This window comes from Perognathus longimembris, chromosome 6 (genome assembly GCF_023159225.1).
Source record: "Perognathus longimembris pacificus isolate PPM17 chromosome 6, ASM2315922v1, whole genome shotgun sequence".
NCBI classification, from domain to species: Eukaryota; Metazoa; Chordata; class Mammalia; order Rodentia; family Heteromyidae; genus Perognathus; species Perognathus longimembris.
The window spans coordinates 35,717,191-35,734,039 of record NC_063166.1 but is presented as its reverse complement, the minus strand read 5'-3'; the positions used below and the strand labels follow the sequence as shown (position 1 = coordinate 35,734,039).

The 16,849-nt window shown below is 43.2% G+C and overlaps 1 protein-coding gene across 1 annotated transcript in view; it reads right to left on the bottom strand.

The window, feature by feature from the left end:
* The window catches only part of Slc22a23 (solute carrier family 22 member 23), a 184,072-nt gene that overhangs the window by 34,523 nt on the left and 132,700 nt on the right, over positions 1-16,849 (bottom strand). The window contains exon 4 of the mRNA XM_048348542.1: positions 14,054-14,222. Coding sequence (XP_048204499.1) covers positions 14,054-14,222 — 169 coding nt within the window. The remainder of the gene's footprint in view (positions 1-14,053; positions 14,223-16,849) is intronic.

Genomic DNA, 16,849 nt, shown 5'->3' with positions numbered 1-16,849 from the left:
GGATGTGGCCAAAAGGGCACCCTACTTCATTGTTGGTGGGAATGGAAACTGGTTCAGCCACTCTGGCAAGCAGTATGGAAATTCCTCAGAAGGCTAAACATAGAGCTCCCCTATGACCCAGCACCCCCACTTTTGGGCATCTATCCAAAAGACCACAAACAAAATCACACTAAAGCCATCAGCACAACAATGTTCATCGCAGCGCAATTTGTCATAGCTAGAATCTGGAACCAACCCAGATGCCCCTCAGTAGACGAATGGATCAGGAAAATGTAGTTGTGTACATATACACAATGGAATTTTATGTCTCTATCAGAAAGAATGACATTGCCCTATTCATAAGGAAATGGAAGGACTTGGGAAAAATTATACTAAGTGAAGTGAGCCAGACCCAAAGAAACATGGACTCTATGGTCTCCCTCATAGGGAATAATTATCACAGGTTTAGGCAAGTCACAGCAGAGGATCACAAGAGCCCAATAGCTATACCCTTATGAACACATAAGATGATGCTAAGTGAAATGAACTCCAAGTTATGAAAACAATTGTTATATCACTGTTGTAACTACTTTCAACATGCGATGTGAAACCGTAGCTTCTATTATTTATGATCTTCTTGTATCTGCTTCCTGTGGTTGTACCTACACTATCTCTGTATCTTATCTGAGTACATTGGAAATCATGTATACTGGTATTAGAACTAGGAAATTGAAAGGGAATACCCAAATTGAGAGACACAGGGTAAAAAAAGACAAACAACTACAAAAGCAATACTTGCAAAACTATTTGGTATAAGTGAACTGAACAACTCATGGGGGGAAAGGGAAAGGGGGAGGGGGAGGGGGGGAATGAGGGACGAGGTAACAAACAGTACAAGAAATGTATCCAATGCCTAATGTATGAAACTGTAACCTCTCTGTAATTCAGTTTGATAATAAAAATTTTAACAAAAAGAGAAATTGCGCACATACATACAAATCCATACAGGGCTGGGGGACTTGGGAAGGGCTCAGATGGAAGGTGTTGAGGTGAGTGTAGGTGAAGAGCAGAAGTATACTGTATTTGGGAAGCTGCAAGCTGGTGTGAGAAAATAAGGGATGAGGAGGAGGGACGCCAGTCCAGGCATAGGAAGACCCTCGGTATACAGAATCCAAAGAACAGCATCCATGGGACCAGTGCTCTCCCAGGAGATGTGGGTAGCTCTATTGTAGCTATGAGGCTGGACTGTGTCACCAGGTGTTATTCCACCAGTTTCTTAGGTTAAGCCTACCTTAATTGGTACTCTTATTAACCATTCTACAGATGGGAAAACTCAGGCAGAGAATGTTCAAGTAGGTTGCTCAGGATCCCACCAGTTGTAACTGGCAGAGCTGGAATCTGAACCCTGACTGTGACTTGAGGGCCTATCCTCTCTCACTTAACTGAGTGGACAGGGCAGAACACCCACACAAACTATGTAAATGGCCCTTAGTGATTGGTGACTAGGAAGTCCTGTGTCACACTTCCCCCAGCATCCGGAATGCTTCAAGTCCAAAGGGCACATGTGGGGAGTACTTAAGTTTTACAGTGTATTTAAATTTATTGCCAGTCATAAAGAACTCCTTAGACTGTAAGGCAATGAGAAAGCCTGGAGAAGGTTGTTTTAGTTTGGATAATGTGCAGTGTGGTCACATTATGGGAGCTTAGTGAAATTTCTCTCGAAAAAAGTACATAATGTAATAATGCCATGCAAATAAAAAAAAAAAAACCTAGCCAACAGCCTAGCACTGAGGAGGAACATGCATGTATCTATGAATTCAACCGAATTCAACCTCCAAGTATCAAAACTGTGTGTAGAAGGAAGCTCGAGGCCATGGCTGACTGCTTCCCCCACATGTGCATAGACAAGGTGACTATAAGGTGACTTCTTCCAATCTCCTAGTAGACAGCTGGGCAGCTGGATGCCAGAGCAGCTGTGGTCAGGATGTGGCAATTTTTGTGGTTTTTCAAATTTCTGCAATTGTCTACTGTCAGGAGGCATGAATGAAGAAATAAAGAGGTGTAAGCTGGGGAAGGCCCAGGCCCAGCAAATGGAAGCCAGTCATGGAGCCATTATTCTGCCTTGGCCCACAGTAGTGGACTAGAAGTTTCCAGAGCCAGAATTATTTAATTCTTTCTTTCATCATGGCACAGTTATCCCCCATTTTACAGATGGGAAATAAGGCAAAGAAAGATCAAGGATAGAGCTGGGTGTGGTGGTTCATGCCTGTAATCCCAGCACATGGAAGGCTGAGGCAGGAAGATCTCAAGTTCCAGGCCAGTCTGGGCTATGTAATGAGATGTTTGACTAAATAAATACAAACAAACAAACAAAAAAACAAATAAAAAAGGAAAGGAATTCCAAGGGTACTGTTTAGGACAACCCTCCTATTCAAAGACAGGGCTAGTTTTTCAACAGTCTAATCAGAATGCCCTTTCAGGATAAAAGATGTAAGACAGCCTTGCTTTCACACCTGACAAGCAATGACTCCAAGAAGGTGCGTCATGGATTCTCAGTGCTTCTGAGGAAGGAGGAAGGACTAGGCAAACCTGGAAATCTCTCTCTACTTGTCTTGCTATTTGGGAAGCTAGGCATAGAGCAACGTCAGAGCCCTGTAGGATACGAAGGACAGGGAATTTTTCTTTTTGATCTTAAAGATCTGCTCAGAATGAGGATGCTCCCTAGAGCAGAAGGCTGGGGCCAGGATCACCCAGGACCACTGTGGGGAACATCTGAGAACATCTCCCTCTGGTTAAGAGCCCAATTCTCTTCTTACCACTCACATTCGAGTTCCCAGACTGGTAGCACACAGCAGAGGAGGAGGCAAGAATGCATTCTCACACCTGCAGGCATGTGCTAATTCACACAAGGCTTGCTGATGAATGTGTAGGCTGCAAAGGTGACACACTGAAGGTGCTCACTAGTTTACTAACAAATCCAGATCAGGCAAAGACCTCTGGCCCTCAGCAGCACCTACAAGCAGCTGCCCTCCTTTAGCACTGCGTCTCCAGCTCAGCTGGACTCTGACCCAGGGGCCTGGGGGTGGACAGCTGTCAGCTTGTGATGATGACATGTTCAAGCAAGGGACCCCTTGTCAAGGCACATGATGGATCTGGCAGGCCTTAGTCAGAAATATGTCCAGGACAGTAGAAACTCCACAATTTCTAATTTACAATTCTGTGAATCAAAAAATCTTTGTGAGATTTTTTTTGGGGTGTGGGGGTGTGGGGGTGTGGGGGTGTGCGCGCGCACACACACACACACGTAATTTTTGAGCCAGAACTGGCATGAACCCATGGAGACAGAGCGGGACCTAGACAGGGTACATGTCTACCTGTCTGTCCTCGTGGAGCCCCACAGGCACCCCACTGCAAAAATCCAAGTATTTTGATGACAGATCCTGAATGGTCCTCAATACTATTAATGTGGTAGTTTGGATATCAATGTTGGAGCTGTGTCTGGGTCATGTGATATACTGTGCTGAGCACTTATAAACTGCAGGTCTATGCAAGACACAGCTCACCTCATGTCCCTCTCCCTGCTAGAGATGAGACAATTCTAGTAAACTACACCTTGAGGGTCTGTTCTTCAAGTAAGTCACTATTATTTAAGATAAATCCATCCTGTACTTAAAAATTAAAATACTAGCTTCCTCCCGTTGATGGATAGAGAGATTGACAAAATGTATTTATATATGTATATTTATGTGTATATATATATATATATATATATATATATACAATGGAATATTATTTAGCTTTAACAAGGAAAGAAATTCTGATCCATGCAAAGCTGTAGCTTAAGAGTGGCCTGAAATTTCATGAACTGGAAACTTAACTCCAAGATTCATGTTTTGGTTGGAAGAGGGAACTTTGGGAGGTTGTCAGGATTAATGAAGATCATCAAGATGGGGTTTCCATGAAGGGCTCAGTGGCTTTATGAGAAGAGCTGTTTTGCTAAGTGATACCCTCTGCTATGTTACAATGAAGCAAGAAGGGCCTTACCAGATATTAGCCATCCTCTTTGACCCCCAGCCTCTAGAAACCATGGGTTTATTTAAATCAGAATTCTTTATCCATTATGTGATGTCACATGGTCTCCAATAGCAGTGGAAGCTGGACTGAGATGCGCACAGATGAATCTTAGGGACAGCATGTTCAGTGAGATAAGCCAGGCTTAGGAAGGACAGCATTCGTGTACAATCCCACTTCTAGGAGGCACCCCAGAGTCACAGAGACAGAAAGCACACAGCAGCTGCAGGGCTGGCGCTGGGACAGGGGAAAGGGTATGCTTCAGTGGGGACAGAATTGTCATTGCTGTTTCACAGGATGGAAATGTTCTGGAAAATGAGGCCATGATAGTGACACAGTGAGGCTGAGATCTGAAAAACAATTTTTTTCGAGCAAGCCTGGGAATAAAAGTCTATAAGACTCCATCTCTAATTAACCAGCAAAATGATAGACTGAAGGTATGGCTCAAATAGTAGAGCACTACACATAAGCAAGCCCACCGAGTGAAGAGTGTGAGGCCCAGAGTTCAAGCCCCAGCCCCAACACACACACACACACACACACACACACACACACACACACACACACACACACACTTGTATGGTGCTCATATGGAACTCTCAATAATGGATTAATGTGAATGGAAAATTTCTCTACAACTAATGTTTCGGGGTGGGAGGCTAGGGTCTCACATTCAAACTGTCCTCGAGGGCTGGGATTACAGGTATGTACCACACTTGGCTGCCTGTGATTTCTTGATTAATACCAGTACCTAGTTCCTCCGTGTTGAGGATGAGCAGGCAGATGGATCTTCTTCATCTCTCGCCCTCACCACACTTTGCAGAACAGGTGATTTAGGGTTTGGCAGGAGCACACTGCTCTGGCACACACCCTGTTCCGTCCTCCTTCCTAGAATGAGGATCTGGCCAGACCTCACGCTCATCTGGTTTACAGTTCACAGGCCTGTTTTACATCCCCCAGAGCTGTAAAATTATCCATCAGGATTAGTAGTTAAAACTCACTATTGTCATTATAAGTTTGTTCATTTTCCCTTGATGTTCAAAGACAATAAATTCTTTTTTTTTGGTGGTACTGAGATCTGAACTCAGAACCTCATGCTTGTTAGTTTGAGTTAGTCCTCCAGCCCTATAAATGATTTCCTTATCCAAGTATCCCTGTGTAAACTGTCTTCTTGAGACTTTATTTTACACCCACTGATAAAATGCCAATTTGGCAATTCTCTGGACAAAAGCATGTTTATGCCCTTTGACTTTCTGTACTAAAACATTTATTCATAAAGCTAACACAGAAAGGAAATAAAACTACTAATATTTTATTAAATTAATTGTACCCTTAAGTTGTTCCTTTATTTATTTTTGAAACATTTAGTTTTTGGGCAATTCTTCTGTTAACAGGCACGCCTCTGTTCTGTGATTCAACATGTTGCTCATGGAAGATACATGCATGGAGTATCAACAAGCTGCCCATGTGAAGGTCACATAATCTCTGGGCCCCAAGAAGTTACCTTGTTGGGGAGAAATCATATACTCCACCAATGAGTTGCACCTCTAGCCTTGGTGGGTTTCTATCAAATATGCCACTGCAACCAGGTAGTGGGGCTTTGCGGAGTTCTGAGCTTACCCCCTGTGCACATGCAAACAAGTGCAAGCTGTTTTCTGGGTGTTTTTAACTTAAAGGAATTGTAGAAGTTGATGCACTGCAGCATGACTAAGTATCACAGAGTTTTAGAAATTCTAAAGAGAGTCCCAAACAAAAAAGAAAACCAAAGGTCAGAATTGTGTAAAATACCAGTTTAGAGATTATTACTGATCTCTGGTTTAAAATATTGTAAAAATATAACCTTGGAGCTGGGTGGTGCCTGTCTATAATCATGGCCACTTGGGAAGCAGGGGAAGGAGGATCACAGCCAAGGTTGGTCTGGGAAAAAGTATAAGACTTTATCTGAAAAATAAAGCCTAGAGAACTAGAGCAAAGCCTACCAAGAGTGGGCCCCTGGGTTCAGGGAAGGAGGGAGGAAAAGAATAAAGAAGGGAGGGAGGGAGGCAGACAAGAAGATAAAGTTGATTGGGTCCAGTAGATACATTTTCATGTGGACTTCTGTCTCTCTCCCTCTGTCCCCCATTAAGAAATATTAATTCTGTTTGGTGTAAAAACAAATATGATAGGAAGCATAGGCCCTATATAAGTATGTAGCTCATGTTTTCTGTGGCTTGATAACCACTTCACAGGAATAACATTATAAAAGGAGTGGAAGAGAGACAAAGCAGGAAGGAGAAATTCAGACTGTTAACCCAACTACATTCAAGATTATACTTAGGTGGAAAGGTTGAGAAAACTGATTTTTTTTGGAATACTGGGGTTTGAACTCAGGGTCTTATGCTTGCTAGGCTGTCACAATACCGCCATGCCTCCAGCTTAAAAAATTAAGTTTATGATTTTTATTAAATTTAGGCATAAATATTGGCTTGGCTCTATGGATGGTCTACTTCTGAGGTTTTCCTAGGGCAAACAGACTCCTTTCAAAATTTCTTGGTAGAACAAGGAGTTTTTTTCATAATTGAGAGGCTTGTTCTATGAATTATTCTGTCACACAAGCTTAGAATTTGGCATGGTTTTTCAAAAACCTAGGCTTCAAAATCCTTCTGCTATGGAAATTTACAGGAGAAATATAACATGTGGCTTTTGTGAACTTGGGCCTCAGTTTCTCTCCACTGGTAGACAGGATGTGTAGAGACCCAGCCTGGCTTCCACATTCTCTGTGTGGACCAAGGGTCCTAGCGGTGCCAGTCACACTGTGGAAGGCACAGATAGGCTCAGGCTTAGCTTAGGTAGAGAGGTTAGGCCTTGGTCTTGTTACCACTAACCAACTCTGGATGCTTGGGATATGAGCAGAATGAAGGCTTGGCATTCAGTTAACATACAGTTTGGAATCTCAAGTCTCAAGTGGTGCTGTGGCTCAAGTGGCAGAGTGCTAGCCTTGAACAAAAGAAGCTCAAGACAGTGCCCAGGCCCTGAGTTCAAGCTCTGGGACTGGCAAAAAAAAAAATACTGTTTTAGCCATAAGAAGAAACAGTAATTCATCTACTTAACCATGTTTTTTGAGATTTTATTGGTATAGCTAGTGTTTCCCCAGAGATCTAAGGAAATATTTTAAAAAGTAAGCTCTGGTGCCCAGATGCCTCACAGCCCCTGCATCCCTGAGCTGTTAACTGAGGACTAAGCTGGAGCCTATCGGCCAGGCTCAGAGCTGGCCACATCAAGCAGCTCTAGGACCTTCAGTAAGCCTTTGATTCTGTGTGCTGCAATTTCTTTACCTGCACTGGAGGGCACCACAGTGTGAAGTTCAGCTCTTGGGAAGATAATGAAGTATGCACAGTGTTTAGCATGGCTCAACCAAAGGGTACCCCTCAGCTGGTGACATGCCTCTGTCATGCCTCTGTCACTCTGGAGGACTGCTAGAGGCAGTAGGTCAAAAACAACCTACTCCCTAAAATCCCATCCCCAAATCAAACTCTGATGAACTGTTAAAAATCAGTGTGATTCTAGTCAAAACCACCATGCTTTCTAGTGATATTTAAGAACTAGGACTATAACCCCCATACAGTTATCTAATCTGAGGCCTTTTATTTTTATAATGGCATTTCTATCAAAGTTCTAACAAGTTAAAAAACTCCTTTTATTGGCCATTCTTATTTGTTCTTTGGAGAAATCTCTCTTTAAATCTTTAGCTCATTTATTAATTGAGTTGTTGTTTCTGTGAGGATTTGTTTAGGGGAGATTTAATTTTTTGAGCTCTGAGTATATTTTAGATATGAGACCTTTTTTTTTTATCATGCTAGCTATGTTCTCTGCCATGCAGAAACTCTTCAGCTTGGTGCAATCTCATTTATCTAGTTTTTCTTTGATTTACTATTTCTGGATCTTTACTTAGGAAGTTTCATCCTGTGCCAAGGATCCTTAGCATTTCTTTATTCCTTCCTGTAATATTTCAGGGTATCTGGTCTTACATTGAGGTCTTTGATCCATTCGGAGTTGATTCTGGTACAGAATGGATGATATGTAAGGATCTATTTTTCTGCATGTATGTAGCCAGTTCTGCCAGCATCATTTGTTGAAGAGGCTGTCTTTCTTCCACCTTGTGATTTGGGCTTCCTTATCAAATATTAGGGGGCTATAGGTCTGTGGGTTCATGTCTGGGCCTTCTATTATATTCTATTGGTCCTCAGGTCTATTCTTATGACAGTACCAAGCTGTTTTCATTACTATGGCTTTGTAATAGAGTTTGAAGTTTGGTATTGATGTTCCTCCAGTGCAGTTCTTCCTGCTAACGACTGTTTTTGCTATTCAGGGTCTTCTATTATTTCTTATGAATTTTTGGATTGTTTCTTCTATATCGTTGAAGAATGTTGACACATGAAGAGATGTTCAACATCTCTGGCCATAAAGAAATGCAAATCAAAGCAACTGAGATTCTACCTCACCCTAGTTAGAATGGCCATTATCAAGAAAGCTAACAATAACAGGTGCTGACAGGGATGTGGTCAAAAGGGAAGTCTACTACACTGTTGGTGGGAATGTAAATTTGTTCAGCCACTCTGGAAAGCAGCATAGAGGCTTTTCAAAAGTCTAAACATAGAGCTTCCCTATCACCTAGAAATCTTACTTCTTGGCATCTATCCAATTGACGACAAACCAGGCTACACTAAAGCCACTAGCAGCTAGAGTAGTTAGAATTATAGGTATGAGCTCCTGGCACCTAGCTGAAGAAATACTTCTAAGCATCTGGGAAAACCTGTTGATTCCTTGGCTTTTAAACTTAGGGATAATTCTACCAGCCATCACTGTCATCTCATTCAAGAGTACTAGGAGCTGGGCACCAGCAGCTTATGTTTGGAACCCTAGCTACCAGGATGCTGAGATTTGGAGCAATGAAAACCCAGGTCAAACAACAAACAAGTATTTTTTTTTTCATTTTTTTTTCTGGGTGGGCGGAAAGGAGTTGGTTGTGGGGCTTGAACTCAGAGCCTGGATGGTGTCCTTGAGCATTTTTACTCAAGGCTAGTGCTCTACCACTTTGAGCCACAGCTTCACTTCTAGTTTTTAGGTGGTTAACTGGAGATAAGAGTCTCCCAGAATTTCCTTCCCAGGCTAGCTTCTAACTGTGATCCTCAGATATCAGCCTTCTGGTAGCTAGGATTACAGGTGCTTGGTTCTAACAAGTATTTCTGTTAGGTACAACCATGTGGGTTATAGCTTTGGACACCTGCTACCATCATTGGGCTCACTACTTCCTATGACAGTTTACCTTTTCATGTACTCTCTTTTCTGTCCTGGTGTCAGAGGTACAAGGAAAATCCCCCACATGAGCAGTACATCCCCTGCCCCCTTTCTCTCCTGCCTTGATTTCTGTGGCTCTTCCTTTATCCACAGGGAAACAACTGGCCTGAGCACTTGGCAGCTTATGTGAGGACATGAGTAAATCTCTTACCTTGCCTTCTCTCACTGGGTCTCAAAAATTATTTCATATATCACATCCTCCTGGCTGCCACAGAAGACCTGCACTTGCAACCCACCTGTCAAACCCACAACCAGTGTCTGGCACCACAGCTGGCACCACTACCCCGTGTGGCTGGCTTCTCCACCCTCAGGGTCCCTTATTACAGGACATTCTGAAACCCTGGCTGCCTATGCATTAAGCCCTTTTGCTTTCTGATGTTTGGACACGTGGGCCTTGCAGGCCCTGATGAGACCATCCCTCCCAAGGTAACCAAGTCCTGGAGATAGCCAACAGCTCACCTGTGAGTATGTGCTTTGCAGGCAAACCAACCAATCTAGAGCCCACATCCCAACTATTCCTTCAAAGTCTCTCATGTGTTGAGCCCCAACCCACCTGTCCTGATCCCCCCAGGTCCAGGTATCAGACAACTGAGAACAGTCCATGCCCCAGTACCAACTAAGATGATCTATACTACCTTATCCCCAGCTTCCCCCTCCTGCCTCACTCTACTTTCCAGGGGAAACTAGACTGAAGACTCCTCTACTTTCTGATCACCTGGGTAGGAAAATGTTCCGAGCAAGTCAGGATAGCCAGGGCAAAAGCTGGCTTCTGAAGAGGCAAGTCTGATCAGCTTCAGCCTGGTGAACAAGAGGGACCAGTGAAAGGCATAGTGTGTGGCAGGTACACGACAGTTCTTAGGAACTGTGGGCAGTATCTTTTTAGCACTGTAGTCACCTAATATGCTGACTTACTACACCTGCACAGTTGTAAAACTTACACAGTAGCCAGACAGTGGCTTCAGGCAAGACCCTAAGCAATTCTCAGTGGCTCCTCCATGGGCTTCAACATGGAGTCCTTCCAAGGCTCTCACCCAGCTGTTTACTTTGTTTATCCTGTTGTCCTCCAAATAATGGCAGGGCAGGGTTTGGGGCTCTATTCCTCCTGATTTCCACCAGTCACAGAACCTAAGCCTCAGCCATTCCTTCATGTGTCATGTGGGGAACATCATCAGCAAGTCTCACCGAGGTCACTTGCAAAGCAAGGTTTTAAGGGCCTCTATAGCTGGCCCTGATTATCCATTTCTGCAAGCCCTGTCTCATATAGACCATCACAAGGCACAGCACTACCTCTGCCTCAGCCTACCCCTGGCTCTGCCTACTCTCCAAGAACAGACAGATACTCTCAGCACAATCCAGAGTGCATCCTTCCTGCCTTGATCAGGAGATCCAAGGAGAACCTTGACACAGAACCTGCATGGTGAACACCTTGGGAACCTGGGTTTCCTGTTCCTGTTCATGCTTGTATGCCCCTGTTTATACTATACAGGCACTGCAAGTACTAAACCAGCTGCTGGGCAGCCAGGCTGCTTGTTAGCCTGTGAAAGGACAGAGCTGACTGCGGGGGGGAGGGTGGTGATTACGAAGATGAGGAAAAAGGACAGACACTGCCTCAACAAGTCTTTGAAAGCCAGGATTGTGGGGAAGCCCATCAAGGCTGGTCAGTAAGGATGAAACAGTTGTCCCTACTATACCTGAGATTCTCTATAAATTAAAATAATATAAATAGTACCAGTAGCATTTGTTAATATGTATGAAAATGTATAGGCCTGATGTGCTATGTACTTTATATAATATATACTAAATACCTTATATAATAGTAATATAACTATAAAATGCAACAATTGCAAATGCAACAATTGTTATGTTTATCATAATTCCTGACATACATGGTACTAAATACATTGTTTTCATTGCTTATCACATATTAATTCATTGACTTCTTCCAAGCAAATTACTGACCATTATGATTCAAAGTTGGCAATTCTAAGGTTCAGAGAGATTAAGTAACCTGCAAGAGTCTACACAGTTATAAAGTGGCAGAGCTCTAGGTTCTGTATCTGAGCTTCCTTTCTGGATTGGTCCTCTGTGCACTCCTCCCTCAATGCATTATTTTAGTGTTTGAGGCAACACCACACAACAGGAAGGAGCTGTTATGATTCACTTTATTTTTCTTTGTGAAACTGCAGTTTAAACTTAGGGTGTCATACTTGCAGGCAAGTACACTACCACTTAAACCATGCCTCCAGCCCTTTTCTTCTAGGTTGTTTTTCAAATAGGATCTCTACTTCCTGCCTTACTAGCTTTGGGCTGCAATCCTATTTCTGTCTCCCTAGCAGTTGGGTTTATAATACTATGTGTCCTGAGTGCCTTTTTTTTGCAGGGTGGAGGGTATGGGGGTGGGGGTTAGCGCTCTACCACTATGAGCCACAGTGCCACCTCCAGTTTTCTGGTAGTTAACAGGAGATAAGAGTCTCATGGACTTTTGTGCCTGGGCTGGCTTCAAACTGTGATCCTCAGATCTCAGCCTCTTGAGGAGCTAGGATTACAGGCCTGAGCCACTGGCGCCCAGTGTGTCTCACTTTTTATAGAGACAAGGAAACATGGTGCGCAGCAGATTGCTGGAGCTGCACAGACTGAAGCACAATGCTCTGGGTATATGGCAAGCAACATTCATGACCAACTATCACAGGCATGCCTTTCACCTGTCAAAGTCCCTCGGATGATATAATTTTGGTTTTAAATGTGTGGGTTTTGAGGAATTTTGCTTAGATCTTCAATATCAACTTGTCATTAATCCTTAATATAGTCCTAAGACTTAAAGGGAGAAAAAAGTGGTAAGGAAAACTCCTAGCCCTTTCCCTCACAGGCCAGCTTTCAATAATGGAGCTACTCTGAGGGCCCCTGCTGAGCCTTTCAGGTATCCTCCTTCCTGGGAGCAGCATCTGGGGGACAAACTTAGCCTCATCGCCTTGTCCTGAGAACACTGGGGGTAGCAACCAGGTATCAGGGCAGTAAATGGGAGGATCTACAGAACCAGGGTGAGTGATGAGAGCTGGAAGATGGGCAAGGGCTCAGACTATATGTCTAGGCTGTGAGGAGCTGGTGGGGAGGGCAGGTCTGCCCTCTGCACAATGAGGATGAGCCTTTGCTACTGCTAAAGCCCTAACACTCAGCACAGGGGGGAAAAAAACAAGAGAAAGTTGGTTAGAAAAATCAATGTCCCCAAATCCCAAACAAGCGAAAGCCCTGGCACAAATGCTGCAGGGAAAGAGGATAGGAGGGACTTCTGAGGAAGTCAAAACGAAGAATGAGAGGACTCCATCCTGCTCCTGAAAGCACACCTCCATTGTGTATGAAAGCCTCGTGGATGCCCTGAAGCCAGCCTGGCAGGGGAGCACTTTTGGCAGCTGTGGTAGTGGAGCCATCTCTTCAGTGGGTGGCCCTTCTTTCATGCTATTAAGCTCTCTTGAACTGAAGCACAGAGAGATCCGTTTGGGTTGAAGTTTCAACATAGACAGCATATTCATCTGGACCTTTTTCCCCCTTAAAAGTCTGCAACTCAAAAGCTTGTTGCACATGACCTGAAAAGTCATACTGGACTGATTGTGAGTGGGGTTGGAACTTTTACTATAAAGGACAAGTAATTAGTATTTTCAACTTGGTGTCTCTCTTGAAAGCAGACATACAGAGGCAATGCTATGTAAACATGTTAAGAATGGCTGTGTTTTTTTTACGTTAGGCATTTCTTGTACTGTTTACCTCCTCCTCCCTCATTCCCCCCACCCCCCTCCCCTTCCCCCCCAGGAGTTGTTCAGTTCAATTACACCAAACAGTTTTGCAAGTATTGCTTTTGTAGTCGTTTGTCTTTTTTTACCCTGTGTCTCTCGCTTTTAGTATTCCCTTTCAGTTTCCTAGTTTTAATACCAGTGTACACAGTTTCCAATGTACTCAGATATGGCTGTGTTTTAATAAAATGTTATTTACAAAAACTGGTGGCAGGCTAGACTTGGCCTAACACTGAAGTTTGTGTACCCTTTACCTAGAAGAGACAAAGAGCTCTTCTAAATGACTTTTTTTTTTGTACTAGTCCTGGGGCTTGAACTTAAGGCTTAGGTGCTGTCCCTGAGCTTTTTTTGCTCAAGGCGAGGGCTCTATACTTGAACCATAAGCCACAGCTCCATCATCATCGGTGATTAGAGGTAAGTGTTTTACAGTCCTCAGATCTCATCTTCCTCAGTAGCTAGGATCATAGACATGAGCTGAGGGCCCCTAGCTAAACCATTTGTTCAACACTTCTATATTCCCCCTTCCCAACACAAAGTCCTCTCATCACCTTGCAAATTCATTCATAAAAATTCATGTCAGAATCACCCTGTGTAGTGGTCAGCACCTATATGGTGCAAAGGTGCTCTGGCAGACTACTGGAGCACACAGTGGCTCAGTCAACAATTCTGCTGACTTTGGTGTATGTTTGAACAATATCAATGGTTAAAAATAAAGACAAGAAAGATTAAGGAGGAAGATAGATCTTTCTAGACAAAAACAACCCCCCCCCCAAAAAAAATACCCAACAGGTAAAAGTAATGTAACAACCATCCAAACAGTTAGGGGTGTGCTCTGTATGAGCAGTGGTGTGAGAGAGACCGTGCATGTGGAGGATACTCACGACCAGTACAGCAGCATGAGCAGGAAGGGGCAGATGATCAAGGCCTGCAGCACTTGCCAGTCTCGGCACAGGGCAGCCAGCCCGGGCATGAGGAATTGGCCCGCCATGGCCATGAAGCTTGCTACCATTGTGATCATGAACCGTTTTGCAGGTGGGCACAGCTCTATCCCTAGAATACAGAACCAACAAGAAGCATGAGTTTACTGTCCAATGGGTTGGAGAGCCAATGACAATGACACATAAGTGAACTGTGGTCTGATGGGAAAGAAGCTAAGTTACTGCTCAAGGTCACATAGTGAGTTGGTGATAAAAGAACACTGTAATTCTGAGGTGCTTAACTTAGAAACTAGGAATCTCAGCTGCTGTGGGGACAGTTTCTTTTTTTGTGGGGACAGTTTCTGAATCTCTTATTGTCCTTCCCTTCACCTTTGGATGTCACCCCAGTGGGTTTCCATGTTTGTTCATGCTGCGGTCATTCCTTCCTGTCTATGGTCCTCACTGGGGACCCTCTCAGCTGCTGTACAGGACTCCAGAAGCATCCGTCTACTCAACTTCCCACCTGTACTGTCATTTCAGCACCTGGTCCTGACCTCAAGAGATACATGAGAACTCTGAGTACCAGGCAACCTGGAACTTTTTCACTCAGAGGTTTCTTTCCCATTATCAGATCAAGACAAAGCCAGTCAAATAAATCTCACAACTAATCTATTAAACAAATAAAAGCAAACCATGAAGTAACAACCTAACAGGAATCATACAGTAATGACCTACCAGGAATGTTTCTTTGCCCTATCAGAATCCTGTTGCTGCCTACTGTAGTAGGTGGCCAAGGTATCATTTCCACAAGACTGTATCTGACTATCTGCATAGCTGCAAAAGGGATAACAGTGTCTGTCTTCAACAAATGCCCAGTAAATCAGAGAGGATAAGATGCTGAACCTTCTTGGATTTGTAAGAACCCATTCTCTTAATCTAACTTCAATAAAAAGCTGGTATCAAAACTTTAGTCTGTAGACCTACTATACAAATCCCTATAATAACAGTCCTTAATACTAGAATAAGGGCTGGGAATACAGCCTAGTGGTAAGAGTGCTTGCCTCGTATACATGAAGCCCTGGGCTAGATTCCTCAGCACCACATATATAGCAAACAGTCAGGAGTGGCGCTGTGGCTCAAGTGGCAGATTGCTAGCCTTGAGCAAAAAGAAGCCAGGGACACTGGACAGCCCTGAGTTCAAGAGCCAGGACTGGAAAAAAAAATTAGAATAAGCACCTGAGTTAAATATATTTATGCATATATATTTATAAACATATAAAATATATTGTAAATATACATATTTCCATATATAGAATACACATTAGTTTGCTAGTCATCTTTTCCACTATGCAGTATTTGCTGAAGTTAGCTTGCTGGCTTGCTTATTTTTTCAAATTGTAGTAAAAAAGATTTAAAAAGAAGCAGGAAGGAAGAGAACACCATTCAAGGAGAAAATTCACTTTCATGCTTTGGTGTCTGGAGAATGTTCATAGTGGTGTACTCTGTAGGTCATCAAAATAGTTTATCTGCTGGTTTTTCAGAGACCATGGCAGAGATAGGAGGCCCAATGGCTGAAGGGAGTAAGATGGACAGATGAGAGGGAAAAGGAGAAGAACTTGGCTACAGGATATTATCATTCCTGACAAGGATAGGCTACTATTCTAGCCATTACCTATACAAGATCATTATGAGGTAGGGTGAGTGATACTGTCATTGGAATTCCTGTTTCTTCTAGGCCACCATCTTCATCATGGATATTGATGAGTGGGTGAGCAGGGTGTTTTCCCTGTATACAGTTCATAAAGAGCTCTTTGCTGCTTAAGTAGGACAACACGATTCAGCAGCCTACTCTAGACCATTTTTCTGCAGTGCTGTTCCTTTTGGCATTATAGGTCAAGGGTCACTTAAAAGATTTCTTCCAAGCAGGAACTTCCATAGCATTTCTTCGCCCCCCCGCCCCACCATAATAAGGAGTCTTTTCAGATAGACTAACAGTTGTAGGCTCTAGTTTTCACTGATTAAGTAGCAGATTTGTTGCTATGGAAATCAGAAAGCAGCCTTAGCCACATTACCTTTAGCATCTGGAGATGCTAAAGGCACAAGTTACTTTCAGATAAGAAAATTTAGCATCTGGCTACCTATGTGCCCTTTAAACAAAGGCAGAGGATGTCAAAGCAGGATGATGGCTTCATATCAGTGAGCTTGCGAGTATGACAGACATCATACGTTGTCCCTGGAGCTTTTCTCTTCACTGCATCTCTAATTTAGTGACACATAATAGGAAAATATCTGTAACTGTGCAAGTCCTGCCTTATCTGTGGTTTTGTTTTCCAGTGTTTCACTTTTCTGCAGTCAATTGTGATCTGAAACTATTACACAGGAAATTCTATAAATAAACAAGGTGCAAAGTTTAAGATGGCACACCATCCTGAACAATGGGATAAAGTCTTGTACTGTCCTACTGGGTGGAGAGTGAATCATCCATGTGTCCAGTGTATCCATGGTATATGCTACCCACTCTTTAGTCACTTAGAAACTGTTTCAATGATCAACTGATTGTCAAGGAATCATGGTGACTTTGTTGAAGTAGCCCTCATTTTACTTAGTCACAAAATGCAAGAACAGTGATCCTGGCAATTCAGACATGATAAAGAGAAGCAGTAAGTAAGAGTTTTCTTAAAGTGAAAAGTTGAAAATTCTCAACTTTTATATGCTGAGATTGGTAGGATCTACAGTAAGACAGATGCATGCTATAGAAAG